The 12,547-nt window shown below is 46.1% G+C and overlaps 1 protein-coding gene across 1 annotated transcript in view; it reads right to left on the reverse strand.

The window, feature by feature from the left end:
- Positions 1–9,883, reverse strand: part of SBF1 (SET binding factor 1) — a 57,321-nt gene extending 47,438 nt beyond the window's left edge. Inside the window, 1 exon segment of the mRNA XM_087969052.1 lies at positions 9,488–9,883. Within this exon segment, the coding sequence (XP_087825178.1) occupies positions 9,488–9,542 (55 nt within the window). The 5' untranslated portion in view covers positions 9,543–9,883.
- Positions 9,884–12,547: the final 2,664 nt, after the last annotated feature.

Genomic DNA, 12,547 nt, shown 5'->3' on the forward strand with positions numbered 1-12,547 from the left:
CTGGGAGTTTTAAAAAGATGTTGGACATCCACTTGTCTGAGGTGGTGTAGGGCTTCCTGTCTAGGCAGGGGGTTGGACTAGAAGACCTCCAAGGTCCCTTCCAACCCTGTTATTCTATTCTAATTCTAATTCTATTCTACCACCAAGCCAAACAGTAATGTAGTTTGTTAAAATGCTCTCAATCGTGCCTGTGTAAAAAGTGACTAGGACGGAAGGAGAAATATGTGCTCTCCTCATCCGACGCAGGAAATGCAGATGCCGGTTTGCAAACGCTTCGCTAAGGATATTGTGTGCAGAGGCCAGTTCCGATGGTTAGTTATCTGCACCCCCAGATACTTAATCCTGTTGACCCTCTCTACGGCTTCCTCCTTGATCCTGAGTGGAGCAGGACTATGCGGCTCTTCCTAAAATCTACAATGATCTCCTTTGTTTTATTAACATTTAGAACCAGGTTACTTTTATTGCCCCAGTCCACCGGAGCCTTCACCTCTTCCCTAAAAGCATCTTCACTGTCGTCCCAGATAAGACCCACCACTGCCATGTCATCTGCATACTTCACAATATGATAACACCTTTGGCACAGCAGTTGTGGGCCATCAAGGTGGACAGTAGCGGACTGGAGACACAGCCCTGAGAGGAACCTCTACTCAAGTAGATGGAGTTGGAAAGTTTTCTCCCAACTCACACAAACTGGGGCCTATTGATAAAGGCCATCAGGTATCCAGTTACATAAAGGAGTATTAAAACCTAATAGGCCCAGTTTGTTCACCAAATGCCGAGGAATGATTGTGTTGAACGTCAAACTAAAATCAACAAACAGCATTCGCACGAGTATTCTTCTCCTCGAGGGGCGCCAAGCTAAGATGAAGCACCTAGGAAAGTGCATCATCTATAGAGCGGTTCTTCCGATAGGCCAACTGTAATGACTCAAGTGTAGGGGGAAGGTATAAAACCATATAGTCCTTTACCAATCTCTCAAAACTCTTCATCATAGTGGAAGTGAGTGCAACTGGACGGTAATCTTTAACACAAGTGATTATAGATTTTGGGGGGCACTGGTATAACGATTGCAGTCTTAAAACAAAATGGAACCAGGGCCTGATGCAACAAGAGGTTGAAGATGTCTGTGAGAATGGTGGTCAGCACACACTCCTTAAGTACTCGCCCAGGGACCTTATCAGGATCTGCAGCTTTCCGAGCGTTGACTTTCTGCAGGACCTGAGCACCTGTTCATCAGGAAGGGGAACAGCCTTCCTTTGCGGAATGTTGTTTGCTGCCTCAAATTGTCCCAAAAACATATTTAGCTTGTTTAGAAAATTTAAAAACAAGCAGCTGCCTCACATACCAGGACCGAAGCTCAGCAGGGCTTGTAGGAACCAGCAAAGCTCAAAAGAAGCCTGTTCACCAGGTCTTCCTCAATGTGCCAGGATGTCATAGCCCTCAAGAGAAACACTTCATGAGACGCGGGCAACAGAAAAGTCACCGGCCATATTTCGACTCGGCTCCTATGGCCAAGCGGCAGGATTGCGATCTCAACCTTCTCCCTGTGCAGACCAAGGAAACGCATCCCACATGCAGGAGGAAGGAGCCTGTCTTTGCAGCTGGCAAAAGGAGACATTCGCCCACTCCTCAGTGTCCAGTGCTTCACGGGAGACCCTTCACTCAGGACAATGCCACTGGCAAGAATCAGGTGGGAAATGCCAGCCTCCCAAGCGGGACGATGAGGCTCTACCCAGACCTTTTAAGGTGAACTATTTTATTGTTAATCATTCCGTGAGGTCACAAGCGTTCTTTCGCAAGGGATGGCCAACATGTTTAATTGCACTGTGATGTCGGAATGCAGGAAGTAAAAGCCTCTATTTGTACGGCTCTACTTAAGGGAAGAGAAGCAGCAAGCAATAAAGTGAACAGATACCAGGACAAAATGTTTCTAAAGGGCTCCGGTGCCACGGGTCACGTGTGTCTGGATCTGACACAAGTCTCCTGACGCACAACTCGAAATCTTTTTGCATTCAGACTTTCCAAAATGCACCAGGGAGCCCACCGTGTGACAGCACAAAGCAAACCTGGCCTCAAGCTAACAGTGGCGTCCATTCAACCCTCAGGGCTGCAAAATCTCCACTCCTCGTGGGAGACGTGGGCCTGGCCCAGCCCTGGCTGGCACCATCGCAGTCGCAGGCGGGGCCTGTCCCCACAAAGCGCAAGCATCCGGCTAACCCTCTATTATGGATGCTGGGATCTGAGCCTTCTAATCGGCTTTGCTTTGGCAGGTTTGGGTTCTCGTTTTGCATCGCCTGTCTTGTAGCTATTTTTGAGAGGGCCAGTTTGATGCAGTGAAACTGGGAACCTGAGTCCTGTTTTGGACACGAAGAGAGCCAGGCCCCCTCAGGCACTAGATCAGCCAGATCCCAGGAGCCAAAAATGACTTGAACAAACTAAGGAGCGATCAAAAATGACTTGAACAAATTAAGGAGCGATCAAAAATGACTTGAACAAACTAAGGAGCGATGTTAAAACAGGTAGTCTTCAACTTACGACCGGTTGCTTGGCAACCATTTGAAGTTACAACAGATCCCCAAAGAAGTACTTACGACCTGTTTTGTTCCGACAGTCACCCGTGCCTCCCCTAATCACGTGGGATCATTTTGCACACCTGGGAACCGGCCTGCATTTATGGCTGTCTGTGTTGTGTTGTGTTGTCCCACAGTCACGTGACCACAATGAGTGACCTTTTTTTGCCAGTGTTTACTTATGGTTTACAGCAAAGAATGACTAAACTGGGTTCACTTAGCAATGATGGTATTTACTTAATGATCATTGCAAAAAAGAAAAGTAATAAAATTGGGCACGGTCAGATGGTGATCTGCTTAACAATGTACAACTGTAATTCCAGACTCAGTCAAGTCAAGAAGCACCTACAGAGATATATATATATATATAAATTTCCTTTTCAAGATCATGCCACTCACTCTCATGTGCTTTAAGACAAACATTTTATCTTAGGTTTTCAGGTAATACAGGTATTGTATTCTTTCAGGGGCTGCTCCAAAGAAGAGGAGGGGGCCAACCTCTTCTCCAAAGCACCAGAGGGCAGGACAAGGAGCAACGGATGGAAACTAATCAAGGAGAGAGGCAACCTGGAATTAAGGAGGAATTTCCTGAGGGTGAGGACAATTAAGCAGTGGAACCGCTTGCCTCCAAAGGTTATGTGTTCTCCATCCCTGGAGGCTTTCAAGAAGAGACTGGACAGCCATTTGTCTGAAAGGGCACAGAGAGGTTGGACTAGAAGATCCCCAAGGTCCCTTCGAACTCTGTTATTTTGCAGTTCTCGAGTTATGATCACAACTGAGCACAAAATTTCTGTCATTAAGGGAGACAGTTGTCAAAAGAGGGAGGGAGGAAGGGAGGGAGGGAGAGACACAGACAGACAGACAGACAGACAGACAGACAGACTAAGGCATTAGACTTCATCAGCAAGGCTTCCTGGTCCAGGAATGGTCGTGCCTGAAGGAAGCAGAAGAACCTGTGCAAATGTCCTCTGTTGCCACAAGGGCCATCTGCTCTTTGGGCAGGAGCGGTGAGTCCAGGAGAACCCCAAATTGCGCCTCCGCTCTGGCTTGGAGAAGTGCACCTCCAGGCAGAGTGAATGAGGGAAAATCACCAGAGGCAAGGTATAGGAGGGCACAATCTGGGGGCAGAGTAAAAAGAGGAATCAGCCTAGAGTCCCTAGGTAGCCATAAGCAAACTAGATCCAATCCCTTTTGAATCCCACTGACCCTTCTTAACTAACTCCAAGCAGGTGCTAATCTTTGGAGATTCCTGTAAAAGGTTTTTAGCAATAAATCAGTTTAATTGGCCTTTCATATGTGGACCTGGTCTTTCGTGCCTGACACAGGGGACCTTAAAATGCACAGCTACTCGATCTTTGACAAGATTTAACTAAGATCTTTCCCTGCCCCCCCTTCCTGATCTTCACGGCCTCTAGGCACTGAGGAAGGACCTCAATGGCAACACGTGGCTCGCCCTGGGTAGAGAGGTACGACTGAGTATCATTGACAAACTGATGTTACCACACCCCACGTCAAGAGATAACCTCACCCAGTGGCTTTGACGTAGATGTTACATAGAACCGGGCAGAGCCCAGAGGCAGCTCAGAAAGCAGGGGCCTTGTACAAGTTGGATCGCCCCACCCGCAACTCTGACTGGACTCAGCCTTGCAGAAAGCCTAACCCCCATAATGCAATTCCCCCTCTCCCAACCCCCTAAGTTGACCCAGATGAGTGTGATGATAGATGATACTGAAGGACAATATATCTATCCCTCAATATAACCACAGATACCCGGCACTGTCTCTTCAGGAAAACCTCCAAAACAACTGGGTCTTCATTGCATTCTGGAACACTATTTCCTTCACGGGCCTGCTGCTTCAGAAGGTGGGGCCTGTCCCAGAGAAAGGTTGCCTCCTTTGGAGTCTCTAGAAGCAACATTCCCCAGAGCCTGGAAGCTGGAGCAGGTCTTCCTTACCAGGTCTGATTGATCGAGCAGATTTCACTCGAAGATACCCAGATCCTAATTCATGAAGAGCTTGGAAGTTTTCAAGCAGAACAATAAGCACTCAGAAACCGACTGAAAGCTGGTGCCATTCCTGAAGTGGTGATGTCACACACCAAACCTAGCTGAGCCTGTTACTAATTGCCCTGCCGCATTGATGAGCAGCCAGAATTTCCAGATGGGCTTCAAGGGCAGCCCCAAGTAGAGTGAATTGTGCCAATCCAAACAAGAAGCAGGATTAACCATCAATAATAACACTTCCAAGATGAATACATAGACAAATAAGATTGTTATAAAGATAACAGACATAAGAAATAAGGGTTATATAAGAAATGTGATTCTTTGCCAAAGATATATATACCCAGTTGACACAAAATGAAGGATGGATTTATTGTAAATATTAAAAAACTTTACAAAAAAAAATAACACTTCCTGTTCTAGGAACACCTTAAATGGTACCTGGGATGAAAATGTACAAACCCCCTTCTCTTCAAAAGACAGGTTTTAGGGGTTTTTCTGAATCTCAGCTGAGCGAGGGGCTGCTGTGATTTCAGGAGGTTATCTTAAATGGGTAGGAAGAGTGATCTGCCCACCGGAATGGAGTTACAGAAACCCCCAACATTTTCTCTCCACGGCCAAGCAGAATAATAAAGTGCCGGGCACCTGGGTGTCTGATGGTGTCCCGAGAGCTGGACAGTTGGGACAAGATGAGGTCATCCACCTCTTTTAATCAAGTCATGTCAGAACAAGCATTAAACTCCCCAAAGACAAGAAGTCTAACAAAATCCCCTGCCACACTGCAGTTCACTTTGGCCTGCTCAGAAAGAAAAAACCTGTTGTGCAAAGAGCGGAGATGTTTATGTACTGAAATAGCAAACTCTCAAAATGAGTATGCCAGAGCAGCGAGATACTGTTCCTCCTGATGGCAGCCCTCCTTCCTTCCTACCCTCCAGCGCTGCTCTGCTACCTCACAAACTGCCCCGTCCAGGCAAAGAGGGGTGTGGGAAAGGAGGCTACCTTCCCTCTCCCGCTTCAGCTGAGCCTTCATGACATTTTGGATAATGCGTGTTTTACTACCAACCAACCTGCATGTAAAAGCAAAACCATTGCTGCCATTCAGGAAAGCCGGTGTTTTCCCACCACAGCAGCCACGCTTCCTGTCAGTGACTGCTCTCATGCCGGCTCCCAGGCCAAACTACTGCTTCACAGTCTCACCTCAGCTCCCTGATATACTCTATAAGGTCAAGCCAAACGGCTCTGCAAAAAGGAGTTCTTCTTGGTTAAAGGCCAAACCCTTTCAATGTTTGGATGGCCCAGCCAATGGCCACCTCTCCTGCCCCAAAGCAGTGCATCTGACACGTAAAGGGAGGCTGTTCTATAGTATCGGGGTTGTGATGGAAGAACACGGCCTCCTTACTTCAACCCAGTCTTCTTTATCTCACAAAAAGTGTGGGATTATAAGGAGTTTCTCCTGGGATGTAGACAATGGATAGGTCAGTTCTGGTTAGAGAAGGTGGCTCGGAATACCTTGCTTCACAGCAAGCCCTGTTTTTTGTTCAATGGCTCAGCAACATGGTGCAAAGGTGAATGCCAATCAACGATGAAGGCAGGAAGAAGTTTTGCTGGGCTGGGGCAGGTGAGGCTTCCAAGGGTGGTTGCAGCTTTGCGCTGCACTGCAGCACCCCCCAACTCATGTGTGGCACCCCTTGGGGCACAACCACTCTTCCGAGGCTCCCTCCCACTTAGGATCCACGATTCTTGGTTAAGGGCAGCTGGAAGGGCCACGATTGTGGTCACACAATGGCTTACTTTACAACTGCCTCATTTAGCAACAGAAATCCTAGTCCCAAGTCTGGTCATAAATCAAGGTTCCCCGTTACCACAATTCCTCATAGGAATGAAGCTTCCTTCTCAGGCTTATCCCCTACTAGCTCTATACCCGTGCTTCGCTATGAAACTATGTGGTCGGGCTTAGTTTTTGGGGAGGAAAATGGGGGGGGGGGTAATTGTGCCTCTGCCTACCAGTATCCACCGGTATTCATCTGGCTAGCATCGTGTCAGTGTGTAAGAGAGTTGAGGGCTGTTTGGAAACTGAAACAGTATTTGTTGTGAGCAAGGAGACAGCAAGGAGCCTGGGCGTGGCTTAGCTCAACTGTTCTGTACTAAAGCTGCTTGGTATTGTGAAAGTAAAACTGAAGCTGAAACTCCTCTCCTCTGCTTGTGCTTTGCATTTGGAACAGATTTCTTTTCAGGTGGGGAGGGGGAATAGAACTCCTTAGCATCAGAACATGTTAATAATAATATAGGAAATTCTAATGTTCTGATGGTCATTTCAAAAATTCTTTTCTTAGTGAGCACCTAGAAGCCAAGAGGAACATACATGCCAAATTTCAAGTTTGTAGGTTGTACAGTTCTGGAGATTTTTTGATGATGCATGAGTGGTATTTCACTTTTACAGAGAGAGAGAAGAGAAGAAGATAATATATTATACTGTTCACTGTTGGTTGATGCCAAAGTCAAAACCTTACAAGTCACCTGAAGAGTCAATTAATAATTTTCTAGTTGTGCCCACAATTCTTTGAGGAGAATCACTTAGATTCCACAGGAAAAAGTTCAAAATGTAAGCACAATGATAGAAATGGAAATTGGGAAAATTGGCCTCTCTCCTCCGCCCCCCGCCCCCCCAAATTTCTTAAGTTGTCATTTTGTTAAGAATGACCTCCAAATTTGTCCATCCTAATGAACCTTTTTCAACATATCAAAATGTTAAATACATAACAAACAGCAACACAAGAATTCTTCCAATGGTAAATAAGTCTTGAAGTAACACTCATTTTAACAATATTATTCCCTATAGATTATCTGCAGCATTTAACTATTTATTAATGGCAATATTAACCTGAAATTTACAATATGAAATACTCAACAATGAAATTTTCATTGAAAGAATTATTTCAAAGCACTTAAAAGAAATCAACACATAAGATCCCTTTCTTTATAAATATCCACTGATTAAATAATTTATTAAATTTACATGCCAGCACACTCCCGACAATTGATACCTTTGATAGTACCTGAAATATATTTGATTATAGCGAATGGAATAATCCCAAAATTTACCAAATGGTTTTACTCTCCATGTATATTGTGTTAAAGAACATTAACAGCTATTATATGTTATAGTGATGTTTAATAATTTTCAGCTTATTGCATTAACAGGACAGCAGCTGATAATCATTTATTCAATTTGAACCACTTTAATTTCCAAATGATTATGTATCATAAATTCTGCATCAGAAAAGACTCAAGAATAATGACTTTGCCTAGAAATTTGCTAAAATTTCTATAGCTGGCCCTGCTCCTTCCATCCTTATCTGATCACCTTTATCACTGTTGCTATCCGCCCCGTGGTGTCCTTTAGTACACGGATTTGAGGCTGGGGGACCCTTTTCAGATCTTTTGAAGATTTTCCTTGGTTTTCCATGCCTGTTTCTACCTTCGGTGACAGAGGATGGTTTATTTGACTGATCTGCTAGTCAGAAGAAATGTAGTGAAGCGAAAGCACAGATTTCAAGGCCTTAACACACCACTTGGGTTTGGCAATGGCAAAGAGAACGTTTTACCTAATTCTCACTAGTTGTTTTTAATAATTTTTTTAAATATATAGAAAAAAATGAACAAAATCAAAACACCAAACATTTCTTATTTAGGTAGCAACAGAAAGTACATAAAAGTACAAAATGGATAATTTGGAAAAATATAATTAAATTTGTAATTTTAAGAAGTATGCACAATTTTTTTTCTATGACAATTGTAGAAACAGAACTTTTAGAGACAACTTTCTTGGTAGGGCTAAAATATGGAGACCACATATAAATAAAGATTTTTCCACTATTCCCCACACTTTTAAGTTCTATCATCCAAGAAAAGTTGTGCTAAAGTTTTCCAACCTTCTGCTACATGGAATCCGATTGCTAATAGGCTGCATTTTCTCCGGTTGCCTCATTTCCTCCATCGTTTGTGGTTAACAAAACATCTTTGCTCCAAGCGCTGGCGGTACCCCTTGCTAGTGATTCTCGCAAGAGCCGCACTGCCTTCTTTGGGTGAACTTGGGCGGCAAAGCAGCCACTTTGAAAGTTAAACCGGCCCAAGCAAGGCTGGGGGTCATTGGAAGCGCGTCTGCCCAACAGTTAAAGTGAAGCGTCTGGAACCACCTGGCCCCACGGTTAGCCCCCTTGCTGTGGGGGCTGAGGCAGGGCAGGTGTCGTTTTCCTGCCCCCTCCCCCGTCTCCGTTGATCTGAACGGCCCACTTCCGCCGCCGCTTTTTTCTCCTCTGCCCTGCTCAGAGCGAAAGGACCTAAACCTGCTCCGTTCTGCAGGCTTCGCTCATAAAGGCCGCCCGGGAGCCCCGAGAAGAGCATCGCGCTCCAAGCGGGAGACTCGACACGGGAGGAGGCCCCGCTCAGACCTTGCACGCCCTCCCGCGCGGGCCCTTCCGCCACCGGAGACCGGAGCTTCTTCCTCCGGGCCGCCGCCCGCACACCGTCTCCCTCTGGCCCCCGGGGAACGGCATCCCAGCCGCACGCTCGGCGGCGAGAGATGCTCCGCGACCCTCCCCGGGAGCTCTCGCTGTAACCGAGCGGCGACCAGCGCCCGCCGAGCGTTCCGGTGCGAAAGCCCAGCCCAGCCCGGAGGCCTGCCCGGCAGCGCCGCGGGAGGCCTCCGGGGCCACCTTCGGCTTCCCGAGACCGACTGCCGTGCAGAGCGAGCGGAGCTTCAGCACCCTGGAAGCGCCAGGCTCGGCGGCCGCTCCTCTCCCGGGAACCCCGGCTGCTCGTTACCCGGAGCCTCCGCGGGCCCAGCCCGGAGCGCAAGGCCCCCGCCGGCTTGCCCGCCCTCACCCCACCACGCCCAGTCGCTCCCTTGCTGGCTCACCGCGCTTGCCCGGGCCGAAGGCGACCACCACGAAGTAATCGGCGAGACGCGCCATGCCGGAGAAGCTCCGCGGAGCCGCCGCCGCCACCGCCGGAGAAGGAGGAGGAGAAGGAGGCGGCGGCCACCTTGAGGATCATCGCCGTCCGCCCGCCGTCGCTGTCTCTGCCCCTCCGCCCCGGGCGCGTCCAACGCCGCCAACGCCGCCGCCATCTTGCCCGGGCGGCGGGAGGCCGGCCTGCCCCGAACGAGCACAGGGCGCAGCCGCAGCTCTAGGATCCAGCCAATGGCGGGCAGCTCCGCGGGAAAAGAGCGGCCGGATTGGTGGCCCGGATGCAAGCGGCCGCCCCTTCCCGTGTCCGCGCGGAGGTGGCGGGGGCCCTTCGCCGAGGCGCTTCCGCCCGCCCTCCGCGGCAGGGCCCTCCTCCCCAGGGGCGTTTCCGGCAGGGGAGCCTCTTCGCCCGGAGCCCCTCGGCCTCACCAAGGAGCAGAGCCTGCCTGGCCCAGGAGAAGGCCGAAACTGCCCGCGCCCTTTCCTGCGTGGCGCTTTTTTGCCACCTGCCCTCCGCCCGGGAAGGGAGCCCCGACGCTGCAGCGCGATCCCTTGGAGGAAGAGCGAAGAGTGGCTGAGGAACATGGGACCCGGAGTGAGAAACTTCCTGACGGGACAACCAACCGGTGGAACAGAAGTTGCCTTCAGAAGCTGCGGGGGTTCCATCCCTGTCCGAAGTGGTACAGGAGTCTTCTGCTCGAGCCGGGGGGCGGGGGGGGAGGTTGGACTAGAAGACCTCCAGGGTCCCTTCCAGCTCTATTCCGAATTGAACTATTGAGTCCCGTGCGCGGCCCTGGGGGAATGGGGTGCAAAGCCGCTGGGTACCGGCTGCTCTTTTCATAATAGGCGCCACAACCACATGCTGATACCTTGCGCAGCATCACAAGCTACCTTTTCTGGTAAGCTGAGGTTGTAAGTGGATACCAAATCTTCTAACACCGTTCTCATGGCTTCTGTGAAAGCTTATTATACTGTTTTGTCCTGTAATATCTCTTCTCAAATTAGGTTTGAGAAATTGTAGTCTTCCTGGTTATTATATTTTACAGCAGGGGTCTTCAAACTTGACAGCTTTGAGACTTGTGGACTTCAACTCCCAGAATTCCTCCTCCAGTCATGTTAGCTCAGGAATTCTGGGAGTTGAAGTCCACAAGTCTTAAAGCTGTCAAGTTTGAAGGCCTTGTTTTACAGTATCACTTCTCTCCAGTCTAAGTTTTGAATTGTATATTCCACACGTAGCTAGTAGCTCAGAGCTGCTGCTGAAATTCGTGGTGAAAAAATAGTTAATAGCCAGTGGAGTCCACAGGGAAAGAGGAGGGTCACGTTAACCAAAGCGTCAGGAAGCGGGTCCTCTTTGTGGGGCCCTCCTCTGGAGTCCACTTGCTGGGAGGCTCTGGGCAATAGACCAGCCGCTGAGAGAGCAAAGCGATGGAGGGGCCGGAGTCTGATCCAGCAGGGTACTGCTTGTGTCTTTTTGGGGGGGGCGGGGGGGGGAGATAAGTTTTTTATTTTTCCAATTTAAAAAACATCTCTTGGTGAACAATGTGGTTCCAGGTTTTTACATTTCATACAAATATGACCTTAGTTATGTATTTTTTTCATACTTAATTTCATATATATCATATTTCCCATTTTCTGTATTTTTTCTCTAATATTCAATTCAGAGCTTAGCTTATCATTTTTTGTTAAATATTCTCATGTTTTCTTTATACAATATCTAAAATTCTTATTTCTTATTCTATATTCATTAACTTTTATACTTTTATCTGTCACATTTGCAATTTCATCGCATATTCTTATTTCATTATTCAGTTTCATCTTAGTTCTAACAATTCCAATATCAATTTAATATCAATTTGAGTGTACCATTCTTTGTTCTTGTACACCACTCAGTTTACTCCCTTTTAATTCATAATAATCACTTTTTAAATTACCACTTTCTAGGTTAATGACTGTAATCCCCTAACTACTATATATCACACATACATTTTACGCCAGATTCCACATGGTATTCTTTCCCTTGGTTACATTCTAAATCATTTATTTCAATTACATTAAAATATTCAATTAATTATAAAGACTGATATTAATTTTTTTATAATTCTCATAACATTTAACTATATTCTTAATTCTATTAATTATAATTAACATTTTTCTCATAACTTCCCATTTTCACATTTATTTCAATTATATCTATACATAATTTAGTTTAATAATTCTTAATAGTAAAATATAAAAAAGAAAACATCTTTTCATTTTATAAATCTATATTTTTATACACCACTACCCATTACCTTGCAGAATCCCCTTCTCTATTCTTTATCTATCCATTAACTCCTAACTGTATAGTTTCTTTTCATTTTTATTCGCTTTCTATATCCCCTTTTCTGGTCCTTTCTCTTGTTCCCCCTTTCCTTTATTTTTTCCCTCCATTTCTTACTCCAGTTTTTATCTCCCTCCCTCTCTTGAGCTTTCTTCTGTAGTTCCCTTTTCTGCTGTTTACTTTGATTTTCCATACCATTCCCTCTTTAATCATCCCCTCAAATCTCCAGATTTTAATTTTCAATCTTTTTTTCTCCTTGTTTTATTGTTCATTATTCCATTTGATCGTTAAGGCTGGCTTCTTCTTTTATCAGCTCCTCCCCTTCTGGGTCTTTCTGTCCTTTGTTCTCCAACATCGCCATTTTTAGTTCTTTTGAAGCAATACTGCACAGTTCTACTCTTTCGTTATCATTTCCTTTATACTTCTTAAATCCAATTTTATTCCAAGTAAAGTTCTGTCTTTTTTATGCATCTGTTTTAATTTTTATTTATCTCTTTTTTCAGTATTTAAGTCAAATCCAGTTAACCAGTAGTTTATTTCAACCAGCTTATAGCAATCAATTTCTATTAATTCCTTTTAAAGTTATTTCCAAGGTCCATAAGGTTTATTTTTAAATTCCTTCTATTAAATTCTTAATTTTTCCAAAAGTCACCAATTAATCCCAGGTTTCAGCCCTCTTTCTTCTTCCTTT

Source organism: Notechis scutatus, chromosome 6 (genome assembly GCF_049901735.1).
Source record: "Notechis scutatus isolate UNSWTSFEM ecotype Mainland chromosome 6, rNotScu1.2, whole genome shotgun sequence".
Classification (NCBI taxonomy): Eukaryota; Metazoa; Chordata; class Lepidosauria; order Squamata; family Elapidae; genus Notechis; species Notechis scutatus.